The sequence below is a fragment of the Pteropus vampyrus genome, unplaced genomic scaffold (assembly GCF_000151845.1).
Source record: "Pteropus vampyrus isolate Shadow unplaced genomic scaffold, Pvam_2.0 Scaffold14, whole genome shotgun sequence".
Classification (NCBI taxonomy): Eukaryota; Metazoa; Chordata; class Mammalia; order Chiroptera; family Pteropodidae; genus Pteropus; species Pteropus vampyrus.
Window position 1 is genome coordinate 8,433,562 of NW_011888795.1, and position 17,167 is coordinate 8,450,728.

Here is a 17,167-nt window from a genome sequence, read left to right on the forward strand (position 1 = left end):
TTTTTTTTTTCTAAAGCAAGGCACACCTTTATGAATTTCAAAGGAAGAAGGATCCACATTTGTTGTTCAAGACTGAGCTGAACACTGTTTTTGTGGTTTTTTTTTCTTTTTCCCGAAGGGAATAGGTAAAAGAACTCCCCATTTCCTCTCCTCCTGACCATCTGGCAAAGGAGAAATAGATAATTCGCCTTTCTGGGCAATGTCAGGGGGGTCTACATGATAAATAGACAACAGCCACCAATAACAGAGCTTTACCCAGTCCTTGGGGTTCTGTGTTCTCCTTTTCTACTATATGCACTTGACCCCATGCTGCACAGGACACTGTAAACAAGGAGTCTGTCCTTGAGGAAATCAGGAGGGTGGGTATGTTAGCAGATAAATAATTATAGCAAAGAGTGAACTGCTATGAGAGCTAAAGAGTTCAGAAGAAACAGTTCTGCTGGAGACATCCTGGAAGTGAATGCACGTGTGAGCTAGATTTTGAAGGACATGCAGAAGTCCCTCCCAGGGGAGAAGGAGACAGGCATCCCAGGTACCCTGACAAGAAGGCATGGCATCCAGATGATGCCGTGGGAGTTAGCAGATGGATCCTGATGACTCCTGATCCTGAGTCTCTCAGCATAATCTCCCAAATGACCCGAGCAAGCTCCAGTTTCATTTGTACTTTAGTGGTCTCCAGTTCCCTTTTTTGAGTTCTTGGTTCTTTTTCTTTCTTTCCATCCTTCTCTAAGATTAGAGATGCTGTAGATGAGCTTATTAGAGATGATTTCTCCTAGAATCCTGCTTAATGAACATTTTATGTACCAAACTGATTGCTTGATGTGCAGTTTCTACATGAGATACTGCAGGGAAACATCAACGTTTTAGGCCCATTTAGTTCAGATTTGAGATAACCTGGACTGGGCAGTTTGGTTCCTTACGTACTGCAAACAAAGGGTTTGCGAAATAAGTTAATATTCTGTCAAATAATATTTCAAGAAGAATATCTAACCTAATTATGGAAAAATTGTGCTGTTTGGGTTTTGTTCTTTCTTTTTTATTACTTAGCGGTTTCCAGTGTACTTAAAAAAATAAATCTTGTATATATTTATTAAAGCAGCCTGAGTAGGAGTTTTAAATTGTTAATTTTTTAAAGCAAGTAAGACGCGAATACATTCTAATTTTTTAAAAAAGCAAACAAGATAGAAGTAGTTAAAATAAAAAGTACATGTCCCGTTTTGCCACCCAAATCTGCTCATAGCTTCCTTTTTCTATGCACATATTTAATAACAGGTAATTTTGTTTTTTGCACTTGAAAGACAGGATCGACGTAATCAGCTCTCTTGCAACAGCGTGCTTTCGAGAGTTCCCTCTGAAAGTGCACATATATCTACTTCACTCTTTTTAACAGCTGTTTAGTGTTCCATAGTATGGCTATACTATGAATTACTTACTCTCCCCCTGTTGGTGGATATTTAGGTTTTTTGCAATCTTTGTTTTTTACAAACACTGCTACAGTAGGTGTCTTTGTTAGGATCTCATTATGTTCATGCATGAGTTTCTTCCATTAGGATTTCTATCAGTAAATTCTTGGTTAGCACTTGGAGTCAGCGTTTATACTTGGAGATAACAAAATATTTTTCTTCAGAAAATTTCAATTTTCTTACAAATGCCGATGCCTTTTCCATCATTAGTTAGGCTTATGACATCTTGTGGAGTATTTTATGAAGCCACTGGATGGGGTAGTGTCAGCAGTTTTATTATGAACTTTTGCCAAAAGCAGTGTCAGAATAGAGCCTTTATGACATAAAGGTAGAAGTTAATTCCTGGATCTTTTTTCTCCTTCCTACCCTGATAAAATATTAGAGGTTCTACGAACTGGCTTGTACAGTCACTTCAGCAGCCCTGGTAAAGCATGAATGCATTCTCATTTTTAAGAAATAAGATAGAAGTATATGGGATCAGTGCAAGTGGTGGCTCTCCTTACATTCAATAAAGATCTGAGAAAACTGGAGCCCCTCCTCTACTTCATTGTTTGTTTCCCCTTTTCCTCTATCTGTACACTTCTCTCTGTGTCTCTCCTTTTTTCTTTACAGGAATGTTAACATTTCTTTTTTTCCTGGGGCTATTGCCCAGATTAAAGCATGGAGAAACATAGCTTGTATAGCTACTATTTGGTACCTCTGACACCAGACAGAAAGAAAAAGTAACTGGAGTACACTGTGGTCATCACACCCCTTCTCTTGCAACCCCAAAATAAATATTTATGGGATTTCAATATCAAGCTCTTCCATTAAAATGACCTCTCTCATATTTAAATGCGGATTTGTTTTCTTTCTAGGACCTAACATGTTCTCAAGAGATAGAAAAATTCTTTTCTCATATTTCTTTTTTTCCTTGTCTAATGTTAATACTTAAGTAAAAACAACGAAACCATTTAAACTACTCAGTTATTAGACCGGCAGGATGTCCTAGAAAAAAAATCCTCTAAATAAAAAGGCAGGAAAAGACCCAATGTCCATCAGTAGGAATAAGTTAAATACACTTTGGCACATCCAGGTAGCGTAAAATAGAATAAGGACACTTTCTATTAACTAACATAGGAAGATCTCCAATATGTTATTGTTAGGTAAAAGAAAGAAAGGAAGAAAGAAAGGGGGTGGAGAAGAGGGAAGGAGGGAGTGAGGGAGGAAGGAAGAAGAAAAGAAAGATGCTGCCAGTATGTAGAATATACAAGTACTTTTGTAAGAGAGGGGGGAAATGAGAATTTACATTTTTATTTATTATTATTTGCATGAAGAAACTGAAGGATACCCAAGCAACAAGTAAAGGTGTTTATGTCTGTAAAAGATGAGGAAGGGGGTGAGTGGGAGTAAGACTTTTCATAGTATACCTTTTATAGTATTCTGATTTTTGAATTATGACTGTATTATCCAGAAATAAAAACGATTTTTAAAAAGACTTTGATAAGAGGTAAGATAAGAGGTAAACTAACTTGATCTTGTTTAATATGATACATGTGATTTCACCCATCATGTTTGAGCCTAGGTACTTTTTGGAGTAGGTCAGTTGCAGGACCATATATTTTGAGGATAGTGATAATTCTGTAATTAGAACCTGTATGTCAGTTTAAAATCTAACTACTTTGGTAGGAAACTGAAAAGGCAAATCTGCATTAAACTGTTTCTTTAGCTTGTTCTGACTTCTTGGATTTGTTTTTTATTTTTTGGTCATAATTCACAGTGGGGATCTCTTGCTGATAGCTTCAAGGAACACAGTGAGAAAATGAACTCAAATTATGATCTTAGCCTTTTTTTACCGTTTGATTAAGTTTTGTGTCCTGGAAAAGTGTTATAGTATGTGCTTTTATTTTTACAGGAGCAGGAGAATTCAGATTCGAAACATCCCTCCTCACCTGCAGTGGGAGGTAAGCCAATGTTGCTTCTGTATTTCCTGTCTTCCTGCTCTCTTTTTTCATCTGACTTTTTAATGGCTTAACGAGACATTTTCTCCCTCTTTTAGTTTCCTTTCACATTTAGGAATTAGAGGCCTCAGACTTGTCCCACAAAGCCTCTAGGTCCTGTCTCTTTTTTTTTTCAGTACCCTAATGTGCATGATCTGTTGTGAGTTTGGGGTCGTATTTGTCCATTTCATCATGTAAGATGTGCACTTTGTTCTCTCATATTCTGTCTTCTCAAGCACCAAGTACCAACAGACTTTGAAACAAAATGTATATCTGCTTTGTGATTTTTTCATCTCATAATTCTGTAAAATTTTTACCTTTCCAAATTATGATTTCGAAAAAGAGTAAAATCCATGAAAACCAATAAAAATAGGTTATTTTTTAGTTTGAGCAGGTTTTTTGTTTATTTTGAATTAATTGCTATGAGTAACAGTTAAGATAACATTTTCTCAGTTGTAAAACGTCTTATAAAATTGCTACCTTAAAATAAAATGAGATAGACTATGAAGAGTGTCCTTATTGCATTATTTAAAAACAAACTGTCTGCTGTTTTATTCCCCAACCCATATGAAATCGAAATAGCCTTAAAGGAAAGAGAATGTTCTAATGTTTTCATTACTTAAAAAAACTTTTTATTATAGAAAATGTCAAACACACACATCCCATTACTTTGTAAAACAAGGAGATTTCTAGAAGAAAACCGAAGGAAGAATGGTTAAATCTTCTCAGAAGGACAAGTGAGCCTTGTACTTTATTCTGCTTCTCATTTCAAGAGCAGTAAGTGGGTTCCCAAAATCGTGATGAATGAGATTAACAGTTACTAAGACTCTGAAATTCTGCTGTCAGTTCAGTGAACAGATTCCTTGGGAGCCAGTAAGCAAATGAAAGTCATGTATATTTACTCAGTTCTGTTTTTATGGAAGACCTGAAATATCAGTTTAATTAGATTATTCCTGTAATAGTCCTTGTTTTGCTTTCATTCATTTGCTAGGGGATATCACTGTAACCATTTTTTGTGAGTACGGCCTTGTTTTCCCATTTTGACATTGAAGCTTTCTTTTTCAGGTGTTGGATGGACTTCTGGCTCAGTATGGGACAGTGGAGAATGTGGAACAAGGTAATGAGTGAAGAAATTAGCCTACTGAATTTCGAGAGGGGTATTATCTCTTAGTACTTATGGGCTGGGTCAACTCCAGGGAGAAATAGTAAGTTCAGGTTCTTTTGAAACAAGTTTCGTAGAGTGTATTTTTGTATATCTATGTGTGAGAGATGTCTGTATCTATCCATATCTATATAATTTGTTTTTTCAAGGAATATAATTTTCAGGCTATTTTTAAATATGCTGTAATGTGCTCAAGCACTGGACAAACATTGTCAGGCCAGGGTAAGCATAATTCTCTTGGAAGTGATTAGATTTACACTATTTCAACTTTCCTCTTTCTGGCTAAGAAAAACAGATCTGTAGGTCTTGGACTGAGTGTTTCTCAAGATGTAGGACTTCTACACCAGAATCCCCTGGAATGCTTATGAAAATGCAGATGCCTGGGGCTTACCATAGACCTACAAAGTAAGACTCTCTGAGGCAAGAATTCATGAGTCTGTATTTTAAACAAGAACTCCCAAGTGACTTTTGTGTGTACTAAAGTTTGAGAGCCACTGTCTTTGGAACAGTGTTATAAATGCCCAGAAAATACATACTCTTCTGCTGCCCCCCCCATTTTTACCTTCGAAAACATGAAATACAATGATTTTGAAAAGAATAAAAAGAGAACCTGAGGCTGATATCTTCTGTAGCTCTTAAAGAGTCCCAGAAAAGTAGATCCCAAGCTCCTGTTATGATAGGCAGTAACGTGTAATAAAGATTATTTTTGTGTTGACCTAAAAAGCAGAATGTGAATTCAGTCACTTAGTGACTGTGAGCCCTTAGAAAAATCACTTAACCTCACTGACTCAGTTTCCACACATGTAAAAGGGGGAGAGTAATTTCTACCCTTCCTGTATCACTGAATAGTTAGCACAAAAAGAGAACCCGTATAACATATTTGTAGACAGTGGAGTCATGCATCATTTCAAGGGATCATTAAGGTTCACATAGGAAAAATCAGAGAACCCATTTTTTCATATACAATCTGTCTTATCTGCCAGTGTAATTAATATAATAGTTTTAACAGTAATTATTCAGATGTTCTCTACTCCATGAATATTAAAAATATCATTATTCAATTTCATGCTGCTGGCTGCCCATGCCCAAAGGTGAAGGGAAAGAGCTCAGAAAGAAGACACGATTTGCAAGGATTCTATTTCTCAGTTCTTGTTATTTCCCTCAACATGGAAAAGAAGACATTCTAATAAGAATTGGACATAGAAGGCGAGATGGCCTTACAGACATGAGCCTATAAAAGTTAATAGCTAAGACCACATTCTAAATTCAGGACAATGCCACGCAAGGAAGAAATATTCCAGGTCCCTAAGGCAGTTTACAGCTCCTAGGGCACCTGTGCCCTGGGGAGTGCAGTTTCCAACTGCCTCACAACTACAGGATAGAAGTGTTGGGCTTTTGTTTTGTTCTGTTTCATGGGTGACTCCTGATTCAGCAGGAAAACATTTTCAGTACTTTTAAGAAACTTTATGGAGCTTTCATGTCCAGTGAAATAAATTATTTGAATGGAGCTCAGTTCTTTCCAGAATCAAAGAACTGTCCGATTTCCTGAAGACAAACATCTTTAAAGAACAGAGAATATGACTAAGAAGTGAGAACAAAATCTGAGAATCTGAGAGTCCTAGTGGATAGCTTTGTTCAGGAGGTTCAAACCCAGCCCTGTCTCCCTTCCTGGGAGTCTACAGCCTCATCCATAGCACTAGAAAGCCACAAATAGGAAACCACTATAGCATTCTATGTGTCAGCGCTGAGAGAGGACGGTTATGGGCTACACATCCCCTGTTTTGCACTGTGAAGACTTCTCTGGGTAAGTGAATTAGAGAGCAATTGAAACACTCCCCGGGAAAAGCCCAGGGCTGGGCTCAAGTTTATGCCATGTAAATCTCAGTGGCAGTTCCTTCCTGAGAATTACACATTCCCTCCCCACAAAGGGTGTGGCTACTTTGAAGTTACTGGATAAACGATACTTTTAACAGTGGTCTTTAACCTTTTTTGAGAATCCTATGGAAATTATAAACTGGAAAAATTCATATATCCACAAGTTTGAATCTTTGGGTGGGATGGGTAGGGTCAGTTTATAGAATTCCGGAAGCTCTAATGTAAATCCAAGATTAAGAATCCCTAGACTGTAGGGTTTTATTATTACCTTAAAAAAGCAGCTTTACTGTGGTTTTCTTGAATTATCCTTAACTTAATGTTGTTGTTAACTGTCTCCAATAGCTTAAATGTTTTAAAGGGAGGATTTGATTTAATCATGTCTGCTTTTTTTGGGAAGACTAATATTTTTGCTTTAAGTTTACTGGCTTGGATTCAAAGTTTTATCTTGCCTTTTGAATTTATTTTTAACTTCTGCCCTTGAAAGAAGAGGCAAGCAATTGTGAACCAAGATAAGCCAACACACAAGAGTGATTTCTTATTAGCCACTCTTAGAGTTTATGTGCTTTCTCCTTTACCAAGTGAGTTGGGGTTGTCAGTTTTCTTTATTTATTGTACACAGTTACTAGGTTTGACTCATACAGAGTCAAGCAGTTCAGAGGGAAAAAAATAGAAATAATTCAACTTTATCAATGATGTAGAATTAAAATTCTTAGTATTTTACACATATATTCAATTATTTAAAACTTAATGCAGATTATAACAATTAAAGCTCATACCTGAATAACAGTACAATAAATTGATACAATTTCTAGGAAAGTGATCTAAAAATATACATTAAAAGCATTGGGGTTTTTTACTCAATTATTTTTCTTCTGCAATTAGCTTAAAAAAGTAATTCAGAAGAATAAAAATCAAATGATTGCAACAGTTGGTTTTTAGCAATAGTATTTAGAATAGCAAATAGTGGGAACAACCTATTTGTCGAAAGTTGAGGTTAGGCAAAAATCATGGCACATTTACTTATTGCAATTTTATGTAGGCATTAAAAATAAAATGTACAAAGAAGATGTACATATATACACATGCAAAAGGGTTTATAAAATAAGAAAAAATGTAGCTTTGAGTTGTATATACAATTGATTACAAATGTGTATATATGTACAATAGATTACAAATTACTGTGAATGCACAAGAATAAAGTTAGAGATTCAAAACAACTCTTGAGTCAGGGCGATGAATTTTTTCGTGCATTTTTCTCTAAGTCTGTTTACGTTGAGCCAGAGGGTGATGATTTTTTTTTTCTATGACAATGTAGTTTTTGCTTCTTTCCTAGTCAACACAGACACAGAAACTGCTGTTGTCAACGTCACATATGCAACAAGAGAAGAAGCAAAAACGTAAGTAGATTTGGGCTTGTTTCCTTTTAAATGTTTTTGGACAGTTGTCTTTGAATTCCATAGAGTCCTGTATTTATACATTTTTTTTCTGAAAAAATGCAGATCTTTGACATGTCAGTGGAACTCCAGGGCATTTATACTAGGATGTCTGTTTATTGGTTGTGCAGAGATTTTTTGTTGAAAAATGTTGAGCCATGGCATCAAAACTGAGGTGGGAGCTGTGTCTTGACAATGGTCAGGACTAGAGCACACCAGCTCTGTGACACTGTCCTGTAGACACTGCTTTGCCAGCCACTGGGAATCATTTTTACCTGGAGTTTCTTCCTTGCACTTGGAGGAAGAAGCACAAGTCTGTTTCTAAAAAACAGGATACTAAAACATCAAATTTTCCTCCATGTAATGTTAAAAGGGGGATGCACCTCAGTGACATTCACAGCACAGAGAATTGTCAGTAGGGGTTTAATCAAGGAGCACTTAGCTTGGGGTTTTTTTTTTCCTCCATCCATTCACTTCCTAGTCCCCAGTTATAACTACATTGCTTCAGTGATGGTTAATTTTGAGCTTGGCTATTAATGGACATAGGATTGAGGTTTTTAAAAACAACAACAAAAACAAGTTCCTTTTCATAGGAGGTCCTTGAAGTGCCTGTCGGGTCATCGTAACTGGAATATGGCCACATGTGGTCATGCTTCATGGATGTGGCATAACCTTGGTTATACATCCCAGGATCATAGTTTTATTTCTTTTTCAAGGTTTTAACACATGTGAAGACACATGTAACCCATTCTCATACTGATAGTTTTCAAAAGTTAATTTTACATTGAAAAAGATAATATAATACATAGTTCATTTGCTGCTGACTTTTACACACATACCAATAATTCACCTTTACAATTCTTGTCCAGCTGCCACTTAAGTAGGACCTCTGTACATATTACTTTATTACTTTTATTGAATTCAAAAAATACTGCTTTGTAATAAATTCACAAACCCTAAAAATTAACCTAGTGGAATAGAGTTCTCACATACTGCCAGAGACATAAAAAAATTGTTCCACTTCTTCTTCATGTGTAATGTTAAAAATGCAATAGTGGGATATTATTTGTTCCCTATCAAATAAATAAATACTTTTAGATAATAATACTCTGTGCTTTTGAGGGCTCAAGGAAACAAATGCTGTCTTAACTGCTTTGGGATAGTAAATATTGAAACCTTTCCAGAAGAACACTGGGTAATACTTAATAATGTTAGAATTCTGCATACTCTCTGACTCAGCACCTCCATTAGGAATATCTCCTGTGTGCAAAGTTGCAAAGATGCCCATGGCAACACTGTATGTAATAGTAAAAGATTGGACATTATATATATCTAACAATAAAGGATCATTTGCAAAAACTGTGGTAAATCAATAGAATGTTAAATAGCCAGTAAAAATTAAATCGCAGGGTATCTAATGACTTGGAGAATGTTTAGAATATAACAGGTTTTTAAAGGTTAGAAATGGTATGTTTGATATTAATTTATTTTTATAAATAGTCTATTTATATTTAAGAAAAATAAAAATATGCAATGAACTAGGGCTTTTTCTTATGCTTATCTATCTCTGGATTTTTACAATATGTATTATTAAAATGATAAAGTGAGTCATAATTTTATACTGATATTAACAGAATCTTTGATAAGGGAAATATAGTCTTGGGTGATAAAGAAGAAAAGCAGAATGTATGATTGTATGTCAAATCTGACCTGGCCTGTACATCATGATGATTGTTTGTTGGCCACGAGGTCTGAGGGAGCAGAGGTGACATCTGTCAGGCTCACTGCTGTATCCTCAGAGAGGGTTAAGGGACCTCACCTAGGCAACTGGTAAACGAGAGTGAATGAACCCGGCTGCTGACCTGGTAGGTCTTTTCTGATTTTGCTCTCTTAACAAAGCTTGCCTATTCCTGCTGCATTTTAGAGCCATCGAGAAGCTAAGCGGGCATCAATTTGAGAACTACTCCTTCAAGATTTCCTACATCCCGGATGAAGAGGTGAGCTCCCCTTCGCCCCCTCAGCGAGCCCAGCGTGGGGACCACTCTTCCCGGGAGCAAGGCCACGCCCCTGGGGGCTCTTCTCAGGCCAGACAGATTGATTTCCCGCTGCGGATCCTGGTCCCCACCCAGTTTGTTGGTGCCATCATCGGAAAGGAGGGCTTGACCATAAAGAACATCACTAAGCAGACCCAGTCCCGGTACGTGCCTCCGGGGCTTCCTTTGCTTCCTTCTGAGGGGTCCCCTGAGTGCTGGTGGGTCCCAGCCATACTCAAGTTGCCTTTGCTTGCTCCAGCAGTGGGAGGCTATGCTGTATGGAATGGTGGCTTCTTTAAACAGAACAATTAACAGACTAACAGAAAGCCGGGGCCTTTAGTGAGCTTTCATGGCAATTGTCTAAGGTGATATCCTGAAACACTAAAGGTGCATAAAGAAGGTACTAGTGACCTCACAGCCAAGAATTATTCTTCTAAGCTAACTAATGCTTACGAATGCATCTACTTCTAGAATAGCAGAGCTAGAGGGTTGAACTTCACGGGTTCCGAGAACCCGCTTATTTTAGCTCTTACCTCCTCTCCTGAGTCAGAGCGCTGCGTGGTGGTCACTTTTTGAGACCACCTAGGTGATCTCACAAATAGCTACATCAAGAAAGTGGGTGAGTCACTACTATATTAAGCAAGAAATAAAGTACATTAGCCTTATATTTTGTTTTCTGTCTGTTTAAGGAGACTGAACTGAGGAGTTGTAGTGAGTAAAATGACTTGTGGGGTTGTTGATTTTTGTATGTTCATAAGACCACAGCATGATATAATAAAGAAAGCACAGGACTTAAAAACAAAAGACCCATGTTTAAGTTTTACCACTTAATAGCTATATGATCCTGACAGGAACTTTAACCTCTCTGAGTATCAGTTGCTTCTTCTGTAAGCCAAGATTATTGTGAGAATTAGGACACTCAGATTGAATGTAATAATTACTATAAAAGCATTTAAATTGCAAAGCATCAAATTACTGGCAAATATTAGTTATTTACATGCATGGTGCATTTTATTTAGGTCATGTATTGAGTGTCTTGGAACATGAAAGAGAAAACACTATTTTCCTTGAAGTATCTGAGTTACTCCCCAATAATGGACACTTACTTGAGTCCCAGAGTTCATAATCATAGGAGTGAAACGAAGAGATAGTAGAGGGGGAAAGTACTGTCTGGTAATCCTTTTATTTTAAAATCAGCCTTTTTTCCCCTCCAAGTTTGCTTCATTGTGAAAATGGTTTTCATTTATAGGTCTTTTTGTTCCAAAAAATCTTTAAAGTGGCTTTAAAAATGCAACAAGTTTAAATAGAAGTGAGGTTAGTTCTCAAAGTGTGTGCCTATTTTTTAGAAGTAGGCCAGAGACTTGGACCTGGGCTTTCTAGCAGCCAAAGTAAAGTGGGATACAATCGATTATGTGATTTCGAAAGTTAACAAAATGAGCAGGGCCATGACAACCCAAAGGAGTCTGATAAAGTCATCAAGCTTTCGAGCCATTAGTTTTAAGAGCCTAGAAGAAGGCAGGCTGCCAGTGGCAAGGAAACCAAAACTTAGAGGCAGAGAGAGCGCATGTCTCTTTTCTATCCACACTCAAATATATAAAGCTTGCTTTGGATTTTGGTTAACATATGGCTTTTAAAAGCTGCAATCAGTTCAGACATTGTGCCAACATGCAGTATTATCCTGCTCACTTTACTCTTCACTTCTGGGATCATTTGAGACATGACAAAAAATACTTCATTTACCAGACTGGCTTCATTACCAGGTTAGCTTGGTGCCTTCGTTCCACAGCACACCTTTAAGAAATATTCCTCTTCAAATGGAGCTGCAAAGAATTCGAGTTGGGCACAAGACTCCCTGCACTGCTTGCTGCCTTCTTGGAGAATGGCGTTGGTTGCAAACGTGCTAATGACACGTCCTTGTCTGTCTGTGTCCTTGCTCTTCGTTGGCTGGTGCAACACTTTCTTGGGACTAACTGGGATCCTGTCCCAGATGACGCTGTGCTATTGCTCCTGATTCTTTTCCTACAGGGTAGACATCCATAGAAAGGAAAACTCTGGGGCTGCAGAGAAGCCCGTCACCATCCATGCCACCCCAGAGGGGACCTCTGAAGCATGCCGCATGATTCTTGAAATCATGCAGAAAGAGGCCGATGAAACCAAACTGTAAGTTTGCATGCAATGTCCAGATAACTCTACAGAGAATCATTGTAGGTTCTCATTCATTTAACCCAAGAAACTATTAAAAAGCTGTAACTCTGTTACTAAATAAAGGGAGCAGGGGAAGGATTATTTTTAAGAAATTTGTTCCCAGGGAGAATACAGAGGGAAACAGATCTTTTACATTTATGATATGGCTGTTTCTCTACTTGTGTGTTTCTCTTGGTGATCCTAATGCTTCTATCACTTGCCAGTAATAATTATTATAGGAACATATAGACCTGTGCCGTCCAGTGCCGTGCAATGATAGAAGTGTTCTGTATCTTCACTGTTCAGAATGATAGCCATTAGCCAGATGCTGCTATTGAGTGCTCGAAATGTGACTAGTGCAGTGGAGGAACTGAATATTTCAATTTATTCAAATTTGAATAGTCACATGTATAGCTAATGGCTATCACATTGGACACTGCAGGTGTAAAGTGCACCTTGTCATCGAAACCATCATTTACTGCTCTGGAAAGGGTTTTTGCCACCGGCTCCTAAACTGTCTGCACTCTTTTAAAATTGGATTACATTTCCTTAAGTCGTAGAAACTGGTCTCCAAGTGGCTACTTAACTCTTCTTTCTCTTTTTTCTTTCTCTCTCACTTCCTTTTCTTTTACAAAATACTTTTTAGGATTCCTGAGTGTTGTACCAATTTGAAGGGCAATATACAGTTCTTACTAAATTAATTGACTTTGTATTACAAACGGATTAATAGTAATGGAATAGACAATATAATAAAAAAAAGTTCTGTGTCAGTTTGGCAAAACCCACTTATAGGCAGGCATTGGTGGTGGTTTTATAGAGAAGCACTGAAGAGGGGAATCAAATATAAAATTAATTTAGGACATAATGTCAAGGGTGTTCCAAAACCAAAAGGATGAAAGTATTCCTTAAAAGAAAAACGTTACAAATCTATTCTGAGATTTCATAGGGACTCTGACCTTTCACTTATGAATTACTTACTCTGTTTGGGGCTTTGGACCCCTCTACCCCACAATGCCATGGCTTAATTTGAAGAACTTCCTCCCTCGTCCAAGTTATTTATAAGTAACACTTTCTTTGGTCCTTCAACCTAGGTGCAAGCAATTTACAATATTCTAAATAATCAAAAGACTGATTTATAAGTTGGATTTTTAAGTTTTTGTGTAGTCAAAATAAAGTGGAATATCTTTGGAATAAAAATTTTTGAGTGCCAAGCACTGTGCTGGGAGTTGAGGCTGCAGTCATGAACAAGACCCATTTCCTGCTTTCACGGAGCTTACAATCCAGTGGGAAAGACATTCAACAAACAAATAATTATACCAGTACATAATTAAGCACAGCTATGAAAAGTGCTAGAGTGGAAAATAACTGCATATTATTGGGAGCCCTAATTAAGGGGTGGGGGCAGGAGGAGATTTGGGGATTTGAGAGAAAGCCTTGCTGTATAAGTGGCATTTAAGCTGAGCCCCAAGAGAAATGAATAAGAGGGGGAAGATGTAGGAGAACAGGGATTCTAAACTTTCTTTGTATTCATTTACCAAATATTTATTGAGCACCTACTATGTGCCAGGCCTTGTTCTATGTGCCAGTGAACAAAGCTGACAAAAAACAACAACAACAACAAAAAAAACCCCCACTGCCCTCCAAAAGTTACATTCTAGTGGAGTTTTCTTTTAGCATTCATTTATTTTGAGGCAGTAATAATGCATCTGTTAGATGCTTTTGAACTCAATAACAGAAAACATTAACAACTGGCTTAAGCAATAAGAAACAATTATTATGACATATAACAAGTCCTCAGAGTGATTCTAAGGTTAGTTCAATCATGGACCCAAAGACCCACTTTTCTTTCTGCTTTCCCTTCTTCAGGGTGTCTGACATTCCGCTGGTGATGACAGGATGGCCGTAGTGATTTCAGACTTTGTGTCCCCACAAAATAATATTCAAAAGGTGGAAGAGAAGGCATCCTTTCCTTGTTCCTTTTTTTTATTGTGGTAAAAAAAAAAAAAAAAAAACAAACATAAAATTTACCATCTTAACCATTTCAGTAGTAAGTATAGTCACATTGTTGTGAAACAGTGCTCCAGAACTTCATATTAGAAGACTGAAACTCTGTGCCCATTAGACAACAACATCCCTTTTCCCTCTTCCTCCAACCTCTGGTACCTACTATTCTACCTCTGTTTCTGTGAAATTAACTACTTTAAAGAACTCAGATAAGTGGAATCATATAGTATTTGTCTTTTTATGACTGGCTTATTTCACTTAACACTGTATGTAAAATATTTCATTGTATGTGTACACCACATTTTGTTTGTTCATTCATCTACTCATGAATTTGGTTTGCTTTCACCTCTTGGCTATTGTGAATAGTGCTGTTATAAACATGAATGTGCAAATATCTCTTTGAGACCCTGCTTCTATTTTTTTTTTTTTTTTGGGTGTATACCCAGAAGTGAGATTGCTAGATTATATGGTAATTATGTTTTCAATTTTTTGAGGAACCTCCATACTGTTTTCCATAGCAGTTGCACCATTTCATAATACTACCAGCAGTGCACAAGGGTTTCAAATTTCTCCACATCCTCACCAACACTTATTGTTTTCTATTATTTTGATAGTAGCGAGACTAATGGGTGTGAGGTAGTATTTTGTATTCACATTAGCTCTTTGTGGTTTTTATTTGCATTTTTTTAAACATTTTATTTATTTTAACATTTTATTTTTCCCCCTCCCCCCACCCCTCCCCTCTGGTAACCACTAGACCATTCTTTATGTCCATGAGTCTGTTTGTTTGTCCTGTTCATTTGTTGCTTTTAGGTTTATATCCCACATATAAGTAGTATGATGTGATTTTCAACCTTTTCTGTCTGGCTTATTTTGCTTAGTATGATATTTCAGGGTCCATCCATGTTGTTGCAAATGGTAGTATTTCATCTCTTCTTATGACTGAGTAATATTCCATTGTATATATGTACCACAGCTTCTTTAGCCAATCATCTATCGTAGGACACTTCGGTTGCTTCCATGTCCTGGCCACTGTGAATAATGCTGCTATGAACATTGGTGTGCAAATATCTTTTTGGAAATGGGTTTTCAAGTTTTTGAGGTAAATACCCAGTAGAGGGATTGCCAGATCATATGGTAGATCAATTCTTAGTTTTTTGAGGAACCTCCATACTGTTTTCCATAGTGGCTGTACCAATTTGCAGTCCCACCAGCAGTGTATGAGGGTTCCTATTTCTCCACATTGTCTCCAACATTTGTTATTACTTGTCTTGTTGATTATAGCTATTCTAACAGGAGTGAGATGGCATCTCATTGTGGATTTGATTCACATTTCCCTATGTTGAGCATCTTTTCAAATATTTGTTGGTCATTTGTATGTCCTCTAGGGAGAAGTGTCTGTTCAGGTCCTCTGCCCATTTTTTGATTGAATTGTTTGTTTTTCGTTGTTATCGAGTTGTATGAGTTCATTGTATATTTTGGATATTAGGCCCTTATTGGAAGTCTTGCTTGCACATATATTTTCCCATTCGGATGGTTGTTTCTTTACTTTGTTGATGGGTTTTTTTTTGTTGAGCAGAAGCTTTTTAGTTTTGATGTAGTCTCATTCATTTGTTTTTGCTTTTACTCCCCTTGCCTTTGAGGTCAAATTCATAAAATCTTTAAGTCCAAGGTCCTTGAGTTTAGTTCCTATGTTTTCTTCTATGCATTTTATTGTTTCAGATATTATATTCAGGTCCTTAATCCATTTTGAGTTAATTTTGGTGTGTGGTGATAGACAAGAGTCTAGTTTCATTCTTTTGTAGGTGGCTTTCCAGTTTTCCCAGCACCATTTATTGAAGAGGCTTTCCTTTCTTCACTGTATAATTTTGGCTTTTTTGTCGAAAATTATTTGCCCACATAAATATGGGTTTACATCTGGACTCCCAGTTCTGTTCCACTGGTCTGTGTGTCTGTTTTGCTGCCAATACCATACTGTTTTGATTACTGTTGCTTTGTACTATAATTTGAAGTCGGGCAGAGTGATGCCTACAGCCTCGTTATTTTTTCTCAAGATGGCTTTGGCAATTCGGGGTCTTTTGTGCTTCCATACAAATCTGATGATTTTTTTGTTCTATTTCTTTAAAAAATGCTGATAAGATTTTGATGGGGATTGCATTAATTCTGTATAATGCTTTAGATAATAAGGTCATTTTAACTATGTTGATTCTTCTAATCCAAGAACACGGAATATCTTTCCATTTCTTTGTATCCTCTTTGAATTCTTTTTAATAGGGTCTTATAGTTTTCATTATATAGGCCCCTCACATGTTTCATTAGATTTATTCCTAGGTATTCCTTTTGTTGAAATTAAAAAAGGAATTATTTTTTCCACTTCTTTTTCTGACACTTCATTATTAGAGTAGAGGAATGCTATGGATTTTTGAACATTGATTTTGTATACAGAAACTTTACTGTATTTGCTTATTGTTTCTAGTAGTGTTCTTGTGGAGTCTTCAGGGTTTTCCTATATAGAGTATCATGTCATCCACAAAAAATGACAGTTTGACTTCTTCGTTTCCTATTTGGATGCCTTTTATATCTTTCTCTTGCCTTATTGCACTCGCTAAGACCTCCAATATTATATTGAATAACAGTGATGATAGTGGTCAGCCTTGCCTTGTTCCTGACCTTAGAGGGAAGATTTTCAGTTTTTCACCATTAAGTATAATATTGGCTGAAAGCTTGCCATATATGGCCTTTATTATATTAAGATATTTTTCTTCTATACCAATTTTGATCATAAATGGGTACTGTGTCTTGTCGAAGGCTCTTTCTGCATCTATTGATATGATCATATGATTTTTATTTTTTAATTTGTTTATGTGGTGTATCACATTAATTGTTTTGCATATGTTGAACCATCCCTGTGTCTCTGGGATGAAGCCCACTTGATCATAGTATACGATCTTTTTAATATGTTGCTGTATTCAGTTCTCTAGTATCTTATTTAGGATTTTTGCATCTGTGTTCATGAGAGATATTGGTCTGTAGT

General features: G+C 36.8%; 1 protein-coding gene across 6 annotated transcripts in view; it reads left to right on the forward strand.

Moving 5' to 3' along the window:
• IGF2BP2 (insulin like growth factor 2 mRNA binding protein 2) overlaps positions 1–17,167 on the forward strand; it is a 162,379-nt gene that overhangs the window by 112,481 nt on the left and 32,731 nt on the right. For 5 of the 6 annotated variants that reach the window (XR_002778216.1, XM_023526010.1, XM_011382119.2 and 2 more), the window contains exons 3-7: positions 3,358–3,406; positions 4,508–4,559; positions 7,813–7,876; positions 9,837–10,109; positions 11,971–12,105. Coding sequence is in view for 5 of the 6 variants with exons in the window: in XM_023526010.1 (XP_023381778.1) it covers positions 3,358–3,406; positions 4,508–4,559; positions 7,813–7,876; positions 9,837–10,109; positions 11,971–12,105 (573 nt within the window). In the remaining variant the exon portion in view is untranslated. The remainder of the gene's footprint in view (positions 1–3,357; positions 3,407–4,507; positions 4,560–7,812; positions 7,877–9,836; positions 10,110–11,970; positions 12,106–17,167) is intronic. The other variant, XM_023526007.1, reaches the window with a different exon arrangement.